At 47.0% G+C, this 18,362-nt stretch overlaps 1 protein-coding gene across 1 annotated transcript; it reads left to right on the top strand.

Annotated features, from left to right (window-relative positions):
• Positions 1 to 6,422: 6,422 nt before the first annotated feature.
• tent5ba (terminal nucleotidyltransferase 5ba) lies at positions 6,423 to 10,972 on the top strand. Its single transcript, XM_003966000.3, has 2 exons — positions 6,423 to 6,908; positions 8,584 to 10,972. The coding sequence occupies exons 1-2, from the start codon at positions 6,753 to 6,755 to the stop codon at positions 9,610 to 9,612; spliced, it is 1,185 nt and encodes a 394-aa protein (XP_003966049.1). The 5' UTR covers positions 6,423 to 6,752; the 3' UTR covers positions 9,613 to 10,972.
• Positions 10,973 to 18,362: the final 7,390 nt, after the last annotated feature.

Consider the following 18,362-nt stretch of genomic DNA (forward strand, 5'->3'; position numbering starts at 1 on the left):
TGGCAGTCGTTTTTCTGAATTATTTTACTGTGCACCAAATGGTGGTTCCCAACAGAAACTTACAGCGTGGAATCTGCATTTCAGGCTGGCTCAGACTAACTGCTTAGTTCACCCTTTCTTTCTAAAGAACCCCCAAATGTGCTGTGCAGCTAAGTCCCATATCAAAACCATATCCAGGATATTTATATAAACTGCATTGAGATCAATCAAAGCATTCTCATATGGTGAAGACAGTAAATCAAAGACAGAGGGAGTCATCCCTTTTTGTGTGTGTGTGTGCGCGCGCGCGCGTGTGTGTGCGTGCGCAGTCTAGAGAGTAGGAGATATTAAAAGAAAACAGTGAATTAAATTCACAGATGTGACTGTGTTTGTCTCCAGAGATGTTCTTTCACCTAATAAGATCAAATCGCTCCAATTGTGGGCTTTGACAGAATTTTCCATCTTTTATACACAACCAAGCAAAACAGAGTATCGTCCTTTACTGTGGTCACCAAAATGGTTTCCCTGGCGCTGCTGAGCCTGTGCCCAGGGTTTGACTTAGACGAGGGAGAGAAAGAAAGTTTGTGCCTGTAATTATTGAAACCGGAGGAAAATTGCCATGACCAGCCGTGATGGCGGCAGGAGGACCAGCGAGGCAGCCGTCAGGCTGCAGGAGATCCAGCAACTAAAGGTTCCACTGGCGCCCCCTGTGCTGCTGTGTATCACAGATTTACAGAACATCTATGAAACATTGGGCAGGGATGTGACCAAATACGCTGGAAAGATAAAACGTTGACATTTTTATGGATCTGGCTGATAAAGCTGTAACAGACGCGAGATGTGTTCCTTAAAAGCGCTGACAGTGATGTATTAGCACCGGTGCTACTTTAAAACTGACGTATTGGAGCCATGGCAACCTAGCCGTGCGCATGCATCATAAAGGAGCCAGTCGTAGGTCTGACCTGGCAGGAGAACTGGCCGAGGCCGCTCCTGGAGGACTGAACGTGCCAGGGCGCCAGGTTTTGAGTGCCGCCAGGCTCTTTGCTCGGGCGTCTGAAAACCTGCAGCACCAATTTTGTTTTTAAAAAAACAAACCAAAACTTGGAGATTCTTGCAGGGAACATTAACTCAGAGCTGCTGTAACAACGACCTTGAGAATTTGGAGTTTGGTCTTTCCACACTGTGCAAACTGTACACAGCTGTAACAGCTGTATGACTCATTTTAAATAGTTGCTGGCTGACGGCCATTTACTGGCATTTAATATCAAAGCTCAACTATCACATTTACACCTTTTAACCTGATTAAATCTGAATTTCGGGTGTGAGACAACTAACGTGAGGACTTCAGTATCGATGTCCTTTCATACAAAACTAAATTTCCAGCAATTTCAGGGGGGCAGAGGCTTCCGATATAAATAAGGATCTGTTCAATATCGACATTTATTACTGGAAACTCAGACGACCACCTCGAGCAGCGTGTTTTTATGTAGTGCTGCTCTCCAGGGACATGTCGTGACTGCCGGTCCTGTGAGACACTGACACACTGGATTTGGCCCAACACAGTCAGAATAAACAGAATGTGATGCTATGGATCCCTTTTTCCCCCCATCATTCTCCACTTGAGGTGGATGGGAGATGAGTGGAAACCGCACATGATTCTGGACTGGAAAATGTCTCCCTCTGGGACTGGACTGAGTTCTTTCTCCATGAGATGGGCCTGGAGGTCGGTGTGTCACCACCAGTGGGCTGGGGGTTGAGCACATACAACAAATTCCACACTATGTGTAATGCAGTCGGGAGGGTTTGTCACCATGGCAACCGTATCCGTATCAGTAACAGGCAGCCCCCGAAATATTACATACATATACGAGAAGAGACTGCCGTTACCGTTGGGATGAATCTGTCAACATGTCTTATGGAGCCCATAATTTCTGACTCCAGTAGTCCAGTCCTGGGCGCGCTGTCGTCACGGGAACCTGAGCGGCAGCAACGCTTCACGCACGTTTGAAAAATATCAAACCAAAGCACGCGAGGCAATCAGACCGGATCGGTCCTGGAGCGACCTCCATCTGTCTGTGTGTCCAAGGTCTGGAGGTCTGATCAGCTAATATCTGACTTCCTGCTGCTTCATCTGCAGAGAGGTGCTGAATGTTCTTCCTGTCTTGGGAATTCTTGTCTTGTGTCAACAACATGTCCCTCTTCTCTAATCCTGTTGTAGAGTCGACTGTTATTGTTTTTATTAACTATTCATCTTATTCTGATTTCACTGATTCGAACCGCACTGATGTACCCACCTGTGTACCAACCCGGCGCCAGCCTGGAATGGGGGTGATTGTGCCTTGCTCACTTTGGATGTTCATTTGGATGCTAATTAATGCTGCAGCTTCATATCTGATATCGTGGAGGCGTTTCTCAGACAGCCATAATGTGCTAATCTGGGGACTTGGACACGGGCCAGGATGGTGTGGCAATCACAATAAAGTTGAGAGGCGATAGCAGGTGACTGGCAGGTAGAGAGTTTCTGCTGAGTCAGTGAGAGGGCCCCACCACACAGCCTCCCACGGTGACAAAAGGGCCGCAGTGCACCTTTAAGCTCTGCTCGGCTTATCGCGTTTGCGTATGTTACTTAAAAGTTGCGTAAAGGGGAAAAAGCCTACCTGCTTCCTCTGATCACAGCTGTCTCGACCTGCACATCAGGACCTTCCAACACGGATCACTCAGACCTGGTTTATTTAGGGGTCTCTACGGGTGTGCCGGATAGTGTCCAGGAGCCGGGAGAGGCAGTTTCAGAGCTGCTGTGTCGTTTCGGGCCGGGGCCGGGGTCACTCCAGCCGGTATCACGGTGACATTAGCCCTCGTTATCTGCGAGGCTTGACCTCGAAGGTCTCCGGTGGGTTTGCATAACAACAGGTCACCCACCCCCCGGTCCCAAATGGGGGAGAGGAGAAAGTATTTTTGGGAATGAAACCAGAGCGTGCTGCTAAAAGGGGTTCCCTCTCATGTCTGGTGAATGTTTCAGAGAGCGGAGGGAACCAGTTCCCCCCAGTGTGATATGCAATATTCGCCAGGTGCAAAAACTAGAGGGCAGATTTATTTTCTATTTATAATGAGGACGTTGGTTCCCATTAGAGGCAGCTGTCAGGGTCCTTCTGCGTTCCTGATGTTCGAACCTGTTTGACCAGCCGTTGAATCCTGAGCTGCTGAAAGATGTAGCTCTCGTGGGGCGTTCGGGATTCAAAACGGGACTCTTGGTGTCTTGTTGGGCTGGTTTGGAGCCGTTGCGTAACTTGGTATAAACTATAAGAATGAGAGGACAACAATCGTCAGCTCTCCCTTCGACCATTGCATAGAATCAAAGGCCTTGAAGTTCTACTCTTCCTAAAGTAAAATTAAATTTTCTCTTTTTCCTCCCGTGTTCATCAGGGATGGGGGGTGTAAGATGAGGCGTGCCTTATGCAACGTTTAGCCCAGCACTTTTGACCGTTGAGCTCCAGTGTGCATGAACTATACCATAACCTCCCTTATCCAGTGATACTTTCACCCCTAGAGCTACAGAACCACAGGAAATATCTCACATGTACGCGTAATAAAGGAGTCACCAGTGGACATAAAACAGTCCACTGTCCCTGTTTTGTCCCCATTTAGCATTTTGTTCCATTACAGTCAGTGTTCCATTCCAGTCTGTGTGGACAGAAGACACTTCAGGTGTGTCGATGTGTGTGTGAGCGATGTTTTTTTACCCAGAAGCACTCTTGTCTGCTTTGCCAAGTGCTATTGTAATAAATCAAGCAGGCAGCGGACGGTGCCTGACGTCAAAGGCACGGCTGCTTGCGTAACCCGTTTCCACTGCCCCATAGCCGTGTCGTCTGGAGCAATCCAGAAAAACAAATTTACCTGCCTTATCGCACGTCCCGCCCTCTATTGGGCCCACTGGTGTGGTCAAGCCGACCCGGTTGGTATAGAAAAAGGGTTCCGTCACCGTGGCAGCTTGAGCCAGAGAGCCTGATATAAACAAGATCAAAGGATTGTCTAAAATTAAAGTGCTATGCAGCGTGGTGGCAGCTGCGTCGCCATTTTAGCCACCGTAATGAACACGCCGAACAGTGCAGTTATAGCAACAGTTTGGTCTCCGCGTATATTATAACCTGTCCAATGAGATGAAGTCTTCCCTCAGTTATCTGTCTCCACGCAAGCGTTGGCTGCAGCTACGCAGCTGGTCGTTTAGCGACATCAATATTCGACCCAGCTTTTACAGTCGGATCCACGTTCTTCCTCTTACTGACCTTCTGATAAAGACAAAGACGTAAAACCTGCTGCCGCGTGCGTTTGTAGTAGTTCACACACATACGGACACACACTTCCCCTTTTGTCTCGAGGGATTGTTTTATCATTATGATGATAAGCCTAACTTTAGCTCGGCAACTTTTCTTCCTCTGAATAAACATGGCTGCCTTTTCTCAGAGGACAAAAGGAGCAAATCTTGTGCCGAAGGCCTTTAATACCGATTTATTATGCTCAGTTCAGCCGGAATTTTGAGTTCAAAGATTGCTGGCACAATAGAGCAAACTCGGTCCCATTGTGGCTCTTGACATTAAAAAAACAAACAATAAAGCCCGAAGAGCTCTGCGGGCCATGAAGAGAAACAAAGACATGTGTGATTCCTGTCATCGGTGATTCAAAACGTGTGTTTGTTTACTGGTGGAAGATTTCTCGGTGGTAGCTTTGTTTGATCCTGGTCAGGGCTGGAGTGTAAGCCTGTCTGATGCATCATTTGTTTAAGGTGTGTTTAAATACTGATTATCGCACCACGCCTGGAAGACTCACAGTCACAGTTGTCATGGCTGCAACAGGATGTCAAGCGAGGGATAAACAGAAGATCCAGAGAGGCTAAATGGGCAAATATATGTGTTTGATATATATGTGTTTTAATATATGTGCCGCGGACAATAACGTGCAGAAATGTTTGATTCCACCATACGAAAGCGCTGCCCTCGCCTCTGACATGTGAGGTAACCTGAGACCCCCCCCACCCCTTCCCGAGCCCCCCACCCCGTGTGTTCGCCGGCTCCCTTCCCAGAATGCAGTGTTGTTGTACGGAGGGTTATTTATAGCTGGATGACGCAGCAGCACCTGGTAGGACCCTCCACTGGAGACGCCTCTGCCCAGCTGCCAGATAACCGGAGATGCTGTTGCCCGGGAAACAGCATTATGTTGACCTTACAGGATTTGAGAAGATCCTCCAGGAAGCTGGATCCGGTGCGTGCCCTCGGCCCCGTCTCCGCGGTGGCATATCTGGTCCGCTGCAGCTCACACGGGGACATCAGGATACAAAGGCCAACAGGAGTCGTTGGCTAAACACGCCCAAAAATGCGTTTGAGGAGGTCTGCGTGCGCTCCCACGTAACGGCCCTGGTTTCCAAGCGCGATTTATTGCAGGAGAACTCAAAAACATAACAGGCCAATCGCCGAGTGAACTTTACTCTCTTGTAAACATTTTACAGGTGCATTAAAACGCTGAGTGACCAAGTACGAGCCGCTCGCCCTGAGACACTCGGGCCCTTTTAAAAGAGGAAGTGACTTTGGTCCAAATTATATGCTTGCAGGACTATTAAGACCTCCTGACCACGAAAGGGTAACGTCTGCTTTCGTGAGTCATGTCTGCCATAATGTGAGATCATGGGAGGATATTTAGACTATTTGAACACATAATGGAAAGGAAGCAGAAAGGTGATTAGTGCAGAAAAGTCCAATCCAGAGGAATCAGCCCAGCATTAACAGGGAGATTTGCCATGAACTCTGTATTTAAATGGTGAAGTCGTCCTTCTTCTCTATAAAATCCTGCACTACAACGATAAATGGTTCAAATTAATATCAAAGAATTTCATGATAATTCATTCAGATTTTGTAGATTTGTTTTTACATTAGTGCCCTTGGAATCAAGTGTTCAAGCGTAGGCCTCTTCACAGTCAAACCAGAAGGTTTTGGGTTCGATTCCAGCTCTTTGACTCTGCTCCAGGTACTCTGGTTTCCTCCCCAGTCTGCCAACACTCACTGGGGTTTAACAAAAGCTTTGTTTTAAGAGGTGATAAGAAAGAAAAACGCTAAAAACCCTTGAAGATTAGTAACTTGAGATTTGTAGCTTGTTTTTGGGTGGAAAAGGCTCCTGCTGAAGTACCTTCCAGCAAGGCCTTTAACACTCTGACACACACATGTTCTGTAAATGCTCACTTGTCAACACCACCAGCTTGATGACAAATATTGTTTTTAAAAGACGGTAAAGATGGAAGATTTCTCCCAAGGAAAACCCTGACAAAACCCTGGCAGGGGTGGTGATGGTGGTGATGGTGGTGTTGGGGGGGGGGAGGAGTCAGTCTGATGCGTCACAGGAAGGTGGTTCCCTGCAGCCAGGAGCCCATCATCAATAACCAAACGCAGCAGCCAATTGCAGCGCGCATCCTAAAGAGGAGGCTTAAAACCTTCTTATGAATCGCTGACCGGCTTTCTGCGGCGCACAGGCGGACTGGACTCCAGACCGAGCTCTGAGACTCACACGCACACTTCTGCCATTGAACTTTTCCTTGCTGTGCAGCCGGACGTGAGGAGCTGAGGGAATATATCCGAGCTGCGCCGGAGAGCGACGATCGACCGCTGGGAGGAATCGCTCATTCATCTTTGCTGACAGTCGGCTCCTTCTTTTCTTTTCTTTTCTTTTCTTTTTCCTCTCACACTTTGTAGTTTTAGTTTGTTTCGGGGGTTTGGGAAGTTCACACCGATATGTCTTGCGGTGATGCCTCGGATCAGAGCCGGCGATTCTGCGTCTTGTCGTGGGATCAGGTGCAGCGCTTGGACTCGATCCTGGGGGAGACTGTTCCCATTCACGGCCGGGGGAATTTCCCGACCCTGTCAGTGCAGCCTCGCCTCATTGTACAGGTAAAAAACAAACAAACAAAAAACAATAATAATAATTAAAAAAAAAAAAAAACAGATGAATGATGCCACGAACGATAGAAATCTGCACTTTTTAAGATTTCAAACTTATTTAAGCTGTTTAAACTGATGCAGTCTGAGTAAACGAAAAAAATATTTATTTTTAATTTTTTTTTGGCTGCAGACAGAGATGGATACTTTTAGAGCTTTTAGACTTTAGTTGTATGAACAACTCTCCACATTTACACTGCTTCTGTAGTGTCTCCACACACTCAAATGCAAATTTCATGATAGATTTGCAAAGTAGAGACAGAGTGTAGGCTCTCTAGTCAAACTCCAGTCAGATCTTACCTTCCATTTCACTCACCCACACACACACACACACACACACACACACACACACACACACACACACACACACACACACACACACACACACACACCAAGTCATATTCAAGATGAGCCCAGAGCGCCTGTGAATCTGAGAAGTCCATGCTTGTGGTCATGGAAAGATAAATGCTCCATTGAGTGTGCAGGAGGCTTAAATACAGGTTTGAACTTCAAATATGGTGACTCTTGTTTCCCCTGGATTTGCGGAAATCCCATATAATTTTATCGAGCTGCAGTCTGCCACACGCCACATCGACTCACTAAGGCTGCGTCGATGGCAAATCTCCTGTCACAACATAGAACAGGCTCATTTATGCTCTTTTTTTGACGTAATTGTGTCTTCCTCTTATATGAGAGCTTATATTGCACAACCTTTTAGATGGGGCTTGTGTTGCTGGATTTAATAGCATGCATGTGCTGGGACCAGGGGGCCAGGGGACCAGGGGACCAGTGTTGAACTGACCCCGGCATACGAGGGCAACCACTGGAAAAAAAAACCCCAGAACCGTGTAACAGATCCTGATTGGAGCTGGGGCCCAATCAGCATCCAATCATCTGCCTTGTGACCGGAGAAAGTCATGCCACAGCGAAGTCCTTCCTCCGTGGGGCCGACTCGGTTTCAGATGTTTGTCGGTGATCTGTAGCCTGACCCAGCGTGTATAAATAGAGCCAGCTTGTTATCTGATCACCATCGCAGAGAGGGAGAGATACCAGACGCTAATCTGGCAGGTCAGCGCTGGCGGGGATTGTGCGTGAGTGTGCAAAGAATAATTAGCAACCTTTGCTTGTTTAGATTATGCAGCTATTTGTTCAGGGTGTTTTGCTCAGTTGATTTGTTTTTACAGTCTGCAACAAGTGTGAATTCCAACTTCCTCTGTGTGCGCTGCCCCGCATTAATGCAGTTTAAAAACTCTTTTCTTATTCCCTTTTTCGGTATATTTTGCTTTAATGGGAAATGGTGAACCCGGTTTGTGCAAGCATCTCACGGGTCAGCAGGAGCCTCTGGGATGGAGACAGTTGAAGAGAGGTTGGGATGAACCCTGGGCCTCTACAGGTCTGCTGTGTTCCATTTGGCGTCTTTAGACTCAATACAGACTGATGAACTGGGCCTCTGTGAGCAGCTGTATTGATCTCGTCTTCCCAAATGATCGATTTCCACTGGGAAATGGAGCGGATTGAGCAAGCTTTAGTCGTTTTTAGATCCCTTTCAATTCATGTTTCCTCCGATTAGCTCAGTGAAAGTGAATGCATCTTATGTATCATTAATTTCCTATTCTGTCTCCTCCAGGTGGTGCGGGCCAGGCTGGAGGAGAGGGGCATTTGTGTCAAGGATGTGAGGCTGAATGGCTCAGCTGCCAGCCACGTGCTTCACCAGGACACTGGACTAGGCTACAAGGATTTGGACCTGATTTTTGGCGTGTCTCTGAAGGACGACCAGGCCTTCCGCTTGGTGAAAGACGTGGTTTTGGACTGCCTCTATGACTTCCTACCAGCTGGAGTCTCTAGGGAGCGCATCACAGCGCTGACCCTGAAAGAGGCCTACGTGCAGAAACTGGTGAAGGTCTGTAACGACACGGACCGCTGGAGCCTCATCTCCCTGTCCAATAACACCGGCAAGAACGTGGAGCTGAAATTCGTGGATTCTTTGCGGCGGCAATTTGAATTCAGCGTGGACTCCTTCCAAATCTGTCTGGATTCTCTGCTCCTATTTGACCGCTGCTCGGAGACGCCCATGTCCGAGAGCTTCCACCCCACGGTGATCGGGGAGAGCATGTACGGAGACTTCGGGGAGGCCATGGACCACCTGTGTATGAGGACCATAGCTACGCGCAGCCCAGAAGAGATCCGAGGAGGCGGGCTGTTGAAGTACTGCCACCTGCTGGTGCGGGGTTTTCGTCCCTCTTCCGAGGCGGACATGAAGCAGATGCAGCGCTACATGTGCTCACGCTTCTTCATTGACTTCTCCGACATCGGCGAGCAGCAGAGGAAACTGGAGGCCTATCTGCAAAACCACTTTGCGGGGATGGAGCACAAACGGTACGAGTGCCTGATGACTCTGTACCAGGTGGTGAACGAGAGCACCGTATGCCTGATGGGCCACGAGCGGCGGCAGACGCTCAGCCTCATCTCCATGCTGGCGCTCAGGGTGTTGGCGGAGCAGAACGCCATCCCCACGGTGACGAATGTAACGTGTTACTACCAGCCGGCTCCATACGTGCAGGACATCAACTTTAGCAATTACTACATTGCACACGTGCAGCCGACGCAGATTTCCCAGTGCCATAGTTCATATCAGACGTGGCTGCCCTGCAGCTGAACAGGCAGCTGCGGACGAATCTGGAAGAAATGGACGGAAATATATTAAAAAAAAAACAAAAAAACGCTCATGGTTGCCAAATGTGACTTAACCTAAACAATCCTGTACTGCTATACATCTGATTGAGCCCATATGTTGGTTTGACTTCCTTGGAAAACATCTGTGAGATTGCTGGTCATGACAGGGATGTAACACTACCCCTCTGAGTATTACAAAAAAAAAAGAAGCTTTATATATGACACAATTTAACTTCAAGCAAAAAAACAAAAACAAAGAAAAAAACCCTTTGATGATAATGATGATGTTATTTTCATATTCTATTTTCTTTTTTGGAAATACTGGACCAAAGTTGATGAGATGTAAGTTATACACAAAGAGATTGTTCTGAATCCAAGTGCCTGAAACGAACCGTAAAATGTTCTGTTCTGTGTTTTGTTTCTGGAGTACCTTTTCAAGATTTTTTGTAAGATTAAAAACCTTTACATTCGTATATATACATATATATATATCTATATGTATATATATATGATTATTTTAGTCTTACTTTGGGCCTGTAATGACGAGGGCCATGTTTTTGTTTAGACTGCTCTGAAACTGCCTCTCGGCTCGTGCGGGTCGGTTGATCCCACATCACGGGCGGCACGTTTCCACTCGGTCTTGGTTCCGCTGTGCTCCGGGCAAGACGTCGCACTGCTTGTTCTGTACATCCGTAACCTCTTGACAACAAGATGGCCCTCTTCCAGTAACCAAACGTTCGTCTGGAGCGTGCGGCGTTTGTAAAAACGAGGTTGGGGATCCGTTACAATTGGAGGACATGAACCACAAGGAGGCTTTTCTAAAGCACAAAGGCTCTTCTTTCTTTACTGATACTAAAGTTGTGTGTTTTTTTTTTTTAAACAAAGCCTGTGCTGTTCTCCCACCCATGTTTCCATTGGATGCCTGGCCTCGTTTGCTCGACTGATACCTTATCTGTCGCAAAAGAAAATCTTTACAGACGCAGCTGGAACGGTTAAATTCGTCAACCGGAGGACAAATTGTTTTACAATAATCCTCCTGGGCTGCACTTATAATTAATTTTCTTCTGTGAGAAAATTGAATTACATCTGAGCTGATTATTTTTGCAGAAATATGTCAAAAACAAGGCGGCTGGTGGTGTTCATAGTGTCGGTTTACCTCTACCACTCAGACTTTTGGAGCCAATAAAGTAATGTAAGCCTGTTATAATTGCTCTCTGTGTCACTTTCTCTTGCATGCATGGCCAGATTAACCTGTCGGGGACCCACAAATGCTCATGACACCAAAGGGTCCGATGCAACTAAAGCCCTTAAAGCTGGAATAAAGATTTTCTGGTTATCTCTAACAGGTTTCAGCAGAGTGCATTTGTTTGTCAGTTTATGAGAAGAATAATTCAGGGGGAAAAAAGAGACCAAGGGAAACTACAGGGCAGTTTTTATGCGAAGAAAAAAAGTGTTTTTCCACATTGTCAGACATTATCAAAGCAGAGCAATGATTAGTGGCGAAACACACAACTGTCCGACTGACACACACACTTCAGCATTAATCATATAAAACCACTGTGAAGATAACAAATGAGCTCAGACTGTTGTGAGACGAGGAGGTGCACACGTTTCCGCCCGTTAAGAGGCGCAGGAATTCCAATGACACCATTTCAACAAGCGTCTATGCAAAATGAGATCCTGCGGCGCTGAAGCGATAAAGCAGCGCGCTCAGTCGGAGGTGCAGTCTTCTCCAGGACATCAGAGGTTAGATGAGATGGTCTGTTGGTGCGACACAAAAGCTGCATTCAAGACCATCGCTGGTGCTTATAAGGATCTTCCTCCTCTGTAATCAGCACGTGTGTGTGTGTGTGTGTGTGTGCGTGTGTGTGTGTGTGTGTGTGTGGTTTGTGGTCGTGCGCGGATGTCTGTGTGAAGGAGCAATGATGACAGAACTAAGATGCAGCTTTGACAGCAATTTCTCAAATTTCTGCCACAACAAATGGGGCCTAACTCAGCCTGGTCTGAAGTCGGTGTTACTGCAGCTCAGAGCAAAGATTCTCCTTCACACTCTGCACTTTCTGCCGCTTCCTCTGCGAAACAGACCTCTGGGGCGGAATCGCTTAGAGTCAGGACACTGGAGATGTTTCAAATTAAGCCTCACTTGGGCAACACGTGACTCCGTGGACGGCTGTACGTGTGCAGCTGGGAAACATGAGCTCTGTGAGTGACGTCATTCCATCAGAAGAATCGGGAATCATAATCCGCAATCACGTTGTCACGCAATCATCTGCCTAGACACAGTGTTACCAGCAACAGGTGAACCAAATGCTCATGAGCTATTCCACCCCCCCCCCCCCCCCTTCATGAAACAAGAAGCATACGTGCAGAAATGTAAATTACACACAAACACCACCTCAGCAGAGCTAAAAGTCGAGCCGAACTCAGATGCACGTTGACACTGTTAGAGCTTGGAGAGGCGACACGAATCGTGATGGACGCTCACACACGGTCCTGGGGAGGGGGAACCGCTCTGAGCATTCCTGACATTACAGCCTGCTGACAAACAATCCTAACTTTATCCAGCGAGCCGTGCCAGCTGAATGGCTGCAGTGTGTGCAGTTCAACCGGTGAGGGTGCAGCGCTCTGCCTGATCCTCTCTCTCCCCCTTCCAAACATCTGAGGTGTCACTGTCAGCAATCTTTTCATCTTCAACGTCTAAAGTGTGTTAACCATGCTACCACGGGTCCGTGATTGTCTTTTTTTAAAATTTGGAACTAAAATGGAATTTCTGTCAGATACTTGTGTACGTGGGGTTGATTTTGTAACCACAAACTAAAATCACCTCACTTCACACACAGATACCGTGAAATGTGCTATTGCACGCAAGTTTCTTCCATCTTCCATCATCAAATCAATGCTAAAACCCACTGAGAGCAAATGTGGACTGTTTATTTCAAGAGTGATCCAGGATTTCCTGTCAACGATAAAACAACCTGCGGGGGTTTCAGATGGGGAATCTGGTATCTGGAGGCCAATCACGGGGCCCCTTTCACTCATGTCTTCCTTCCCGCAAAAAAAAACGAGAACGTTGAGAGAAGGGTTCGGCCCATCGTCCACGGGGGTGCGCAGGGAAGCTCCGTGTGGGAGAGTTTGGTGACTCATGCACGGGGAAGCGGCTCCAGCGTTTGTTTGCTCAGGGCCCAGAGAAAATCATCCTTCCACTGTTCAACTTTTCCACATGTTGGCGATGGCGGCCGCAGTCCTCCTCCTGCTGTGAGGTACCGGGGGCCACTAGCCATCGGTTATAATATCGGCTTTATAGTGATATTAATATGAGCTCCATGGTGGAAGCCCTGGAGAGCCTTTGGGAACGGCGGTCTCTCCACTGTAAACCGCCATTTCTGTCACTTCTCCATCTCAAATTGGGAGCAGATGGAAACTGTGGCCTCATCAAAACATATAAATCAGTGATTTGTTCTGCCAGCACTGTCACTTTTTAAACACGCGCTCGCATATGTTTTTCAGTCACACCATACCATAGGAGCGCCATCAACCCTCAGCAGGGGGAAAGACCACGACGCCCTAAACCGGAGGGTTTCGCTCCTCAGTTTAAGACCTGCAGACGGAAACTGTCAACGTGCTGTTCGATGCTGCGTTGCTTTGTTTGCTAAAGGCCTGAGAGACTTTATTCAGACCGATGTTTGAATAAATCCTCCATCCAAAGGCTCCCCGAGAAAGTCCAGAGGAAAAACATTCCAGCTGCAATTCAAAGAATTGCATAAATCCTTCAAAACAGGAGCCAAATGTTTAATCTTGTAGGGAAAGTGATGGTAGTTATATAACAGCAATAATAATCAGACGTTAATAAATAAGTCAGATAACTTAGGTGATTCACTCAATCAAACCTTGAACAGTCGGTTTTATAGTTCATAAAATGCAGGAAGGTTCAAAGTTTACTGCCAAAGCATGTGGCAGAGACAGAACAACCCCAGGAATGACAATAAAAATGCCTTTTCTTTGTTCTGCAACTTATCTTTAACGCGTTGATTTCAAAACCCAGACATATGTAGTGTTCTCTTATTAATAAAAACATTTATCTTCATCCTAATAAAAACACATTATTCCACTTGGCCTGTCCCACATGTGCCAGCATGCATCAAAAACTCATGCTGGAAAAATGATCTGATTTAAGCACTGTACTAAAAGAGAGGGGGGGGGGGGGGGGGGGGGGGGGGGGGGGGGGGGGTCAGAGGTCACAGTCAGAGGTCACAAACCCTGACATTTTACCACCACCCCCTTCTACTTGAGGGGTTCTCCAAGGCTCTATTGTGTTACCTTGACAGTTTAAACTGCATGTTTTTAGCAGCATCTTTCTGGTGCTAGAACATAAGAATCCTGATCGTGGGTTCGAGTTCATTTGAGGCCAATAATTAATTTCTCCTGCTGCTTCAGCTCAACAGAATATATCTATTTAATTTAAATTCCATTCGCTACTGGTTTGAATGTATTTGCAGCAGCTTATTTTAAATGCCTTATTTCTAAAAAGAGGCACCTGTTGAGTTGAGACGAAGAGCAGCAGCTCTGCTGAGGCCGACTCTGCCTGCCGACTGTCACCTTTGAGCCCTGCGATGTGACACAATAACCTGATTTCCACAGATAAGCAGGCGCAGATACGATAAGGATTATTCAGGACAATGTTGCCTTCTCTCATCTTAACAGTCCTCTTCTTTTATCCCTTTCGGGGTTCCTGTCCTCGTCTCTCTGTCCTCACAGTGACCAGAGAAACCAATGCAGGTGACCTTCCGGTAACCCTGAAGACACAGAGAGGCACCCACAGGCCCTATCGAACACAAGACCCCTTGATTGTGTCATCACCCACCCACACGAACCGGCTGTGTTGACCATGAGGCAAACTCCAACACCGTCAGCACTTTTTCTTTCTTTCTTTTTGTAAAGCTGGAGTTGTTGGACAGGATTCCTTGTTTCCTTTGGGCTGCTGCAGTCTCGTGTGGCAGCAATAATTCCAACACAGACTTGAAAGGAGCATTTAGGAAGACGTTTGGGCCTTTCTCACCCCTCAACCTGAGCTTTGCTTTTTCCTTTTTGGGGAGTGTTTATGTCTTTTTTTCCCCTGAATTCACTGTTTCGAGACCAGGACACAGATGAGTGATACTATGATCCAAATCCCATAGTTACTGTACTCCTGCAGTCTGGGTGAGGCCTGCTGCAGGAAGGAGAGGCAGGAGCCAACGCCATTCACACTCATACCTTGGAGGGATTGGACTGGAGATAAAAACTCTGGCAGTAGAACATAGACGCAAGAATATTGAAGCTCCACATGGAAAGGCCCCACGCTGGGACTCAAACCCAGAACCTTCCTGTGACCAATGCTACCCTTTACCTTCACCTCCCTGCAGACAGAAACAACATAGATGGCGATGAATCGAGGAGGCCGATAGAGTAAATGAAATAAAAGTGTCTCCGACAGAGCGCAAGCCAAGATTTCTACACAGAATGGGACCTTCCTCCTCGCCCACCCGGGAGATCCTTCGAACGGAGCCGACCTCTTTGGGTTGTAAGTGGCTCATAAAAGAGGCGACGGCCAGTTTATTTCAGCTTGTGTGCGTAGATCTCTGACCTTTGCGACGGCAAAAGCTGCAGCCAAGGGAAGGTGGTTGTGGCAAGTGTGGAAGGACGGCACTCTAATTGGATCAGGGGTCATTTGAAAAGGAAATGAGAGTAAGAGGGGATTTGCACACTAACACAATTCACTATGAAGGCCTTCGGGGAGTCTGGACAGGCTGAGCTGTAGGCCCTCGCTGCAAACGCCGTTTGTTTTGAATCGAGAAGGAGACGCTTACGTAAAAAAAGATTTTCTCCCTCTTTTCATCTGAGTCCAGGAGGAGTTCTACGCAGAAGCCTGTGAGCACACGGCGAACCCCAGCACAAACAGAGACAGCTCGGAGATCAAATCGTAGCCTTGGGAAGAACCGCAGAGCACAAACGACCCGTCGCCTGTCCCATGTGTAATTGTCGGCCGTGGAAACGCTGGAGCACGTATTACAAATGCCCATTTTCAGCTTTATTTCTGCCCCTAAGGGCATGATTGGGGTCTCCGGGTGAATAATTTTCTGTCTCATTTGGTCGCTACCTGCAGCCGAGCTGTCACCCTCACGTGGTGCTTTCTGCCGCCGGGAGAGGAGCCCAAGTATTATTACACGGTGCTTAATTCAGATCCAGCCAGGTCGGTCATTTATGCTTGTGAGTTTGGTTGGTTTTATTTTGTCTCAAGGATCAAACCAGTCATTTTGGTCAAAGGGAGCATGAAACAGCGGCACCAAATAAATAGAGACTGAAGAAGCAGCTGGAGGTACAAGGATGTCCTTAAAGTCTTTGGGTGGTCCTGCCTCACCTGGAAATTGGAGCGCCGGTGCCAAACAGTGGTCATTAGCAGGCAAACCAGGGCCACGAGCCAGCGGCAGATGTTTAAGCCATCCAGCTCTGTTACAGGCTCGGTGATCCCAGGAAAAAAAACCAAAAAACAACATTCTTTGACATGATTTCATGCAACAACAAATAATAAAACATCCAGATTCAAAGAGCAGCTCGCTCAACGGACAGCTGAGACATAGAATAAAACTGGCAGGTGTTGCCGATCCGTGGTGAACTCTGAAGGCACCAGGACGGAGCTGCAGCTTCTCTTTCTTCCTCGTACCAAGAAGGACGAGATAGGAGCTGATGTGGTCGGAGCTAATGACACACGCCAGCAGCAGAGGCGCAGGGTACTGGGGAATGCACGGTAAAGCGGTTATGTAACCAGCAAGAGGCAGAGAGCCACCAGAGTCGGGGGAAGATTCTCTTACTCCCGCTGTCAAAGATAATATCCGTCTATTCTTTGGTGATTCTGGCTGTTTACATCTTTTTGCTCGGGGGAAGCTAATTGTGACTGTTAGCTCAGCAGTCTGTTGGAATCTCTGACTGAAAATGACAGATGGGTCGCCATAGTCCCTCATAAATTTTGACGCAGGAATGTCCTGTTGGCTTGCAATCTTTCTATTTTCAGAAGCAGACAGCAGACAGACACCGTGAGCGGCGTTACAAAGTTTAAGTAAATATATACAGGAAAATAAACAAGGTTGTTTGTGAGCTTGAAGCCTCTTTCCACATCAGCCTAAGCCTAAGCAGAGGTGATTTCGAATTTTAATTTAAAGGGGCGCCGACACAGTCAGGGAGAATCCACCGAGTGGCACAAGCAGTTCCCTGAAGAGATCAGACAGTTTATTTAGTCTGAGCGTCTGGAAAAGGGTCCACAATGCTGCCCGCCAGGGAACAGAACAGCTCGTTTTCATGACCAGGCTGAAGCTTTTAGTACACCAAATCCAGGGATGCTGAGGGTTGATCTTGATCGCTGGTTCTTCCTCTTGGCCTGCTTCCTCTCCTTGAGCTGCCCCATTTCTCAGACCTGCCAGACACACTGTCACAAACCAGGGGACGCGTTACACGCTGAGCCGGTTGTGTAAGAGCGGCGTAAAGAGATAATACTCTTTGCCCAAGACCAGCTCATGGACTGTACTTTCACCCACCCTCGTTAACCCACTTGTCTTCACATCCCCGCGCCATAAACAAGTGTCACACTTTTCTCCCAGAAAATGCAAAAACGGGTCCCATGTTCCTGCAGTTGAACAGAAACCTGCCGTCAGAACTAACTGTGTATATACAGCATAAACCGTCCTTGAAATCCAAGGCAGCAGAAATCTGAAGCCCTGCCCGCTGATGTGTGATCTAACTTCAAACACACACCGCTGCATGTTTTCGGGCCTCAGATGTTGAACCTTCACACACACACAAGCGGCAAAGGGGCCCTTTTCTGCTCCGCATCTTTTCTTCTGGAAGAGACTTTTTTTTTGTCTGTGAAAACACGTTTGCGAGCACGATCGCTTCCAAGAAGTTGTCTGCAATGAAATAAACACTTTTCTCTCTCTCTCTCTCTGGGCAACGATACTGAAACGCTTGTGTAAAACCACGTGCGCGAGAATTTTCAAGTAATTTCATGCCAGGGATGTTTATCTGACTGACCTCAGCAAAGTGGGTGTATATGCAACAACACTCATTGGAAGGTTGTGAGCAGAACAGATTTGTGCAATTACAGGCTGGAGTTGCTCTAAATTACACTGCACCGCTTCAATATTGAGATAGTGTTGCTTCAAATTTGGGGGTGTCTTAATCGAATACAGTCTATCACGTTTTTATACCCTTGCAGAAAATAGAGCCTTTTAAAAAAAATAAATACAAAAAAAAAAAAAAGTGTAAAATCACACCGAACAATGGCAGAATAAGTGTAAAGCCATGTTATTGTACCAAACAAAGCCTGTCCCTGGGAGGATGTGACCAGGAGGCCTCCTGACTCTGGTTGACCTGAGGAGCTGAAGAGTTGCACCACAGCGCCGCCTGTCGATGAACACTATCTATTACAGTAATTTCAAAAATACCGTTTAAATAGAAATAATGAAGAAAATAGTTATTTGAAACGTGAATATATAGATACAGATATACAGTTCTCTCACTGACTTGTACTAAATTCATGGTCAACGTCGGGTAATGCCCCTTAAGCGGTGCTTAAATTGCAAAACTTTAAAACTGTCCAAACAAAAATTCAATTTTTTTTTTTAAATCGGCTCTTTGCAGCGCAAAAGTACCAATGATTTAACCTTAGAGAACCTGCACAAAGGGTTTAACACTGGCGTATCTTCC

This window comes from Takifugu rubripes, chromosome 7 (assembly GCF_901000725.2).
Source record: "Takifugu rubripes chromosome 7, fTakRub1.2, whole genome shotgun sequence".
NCBI lineage: Eukaryota > Metazoa > Chordata > Actinopteri > Tetraodontiformes > Tetraodontidae > Takifugu > Takifugu rubripes.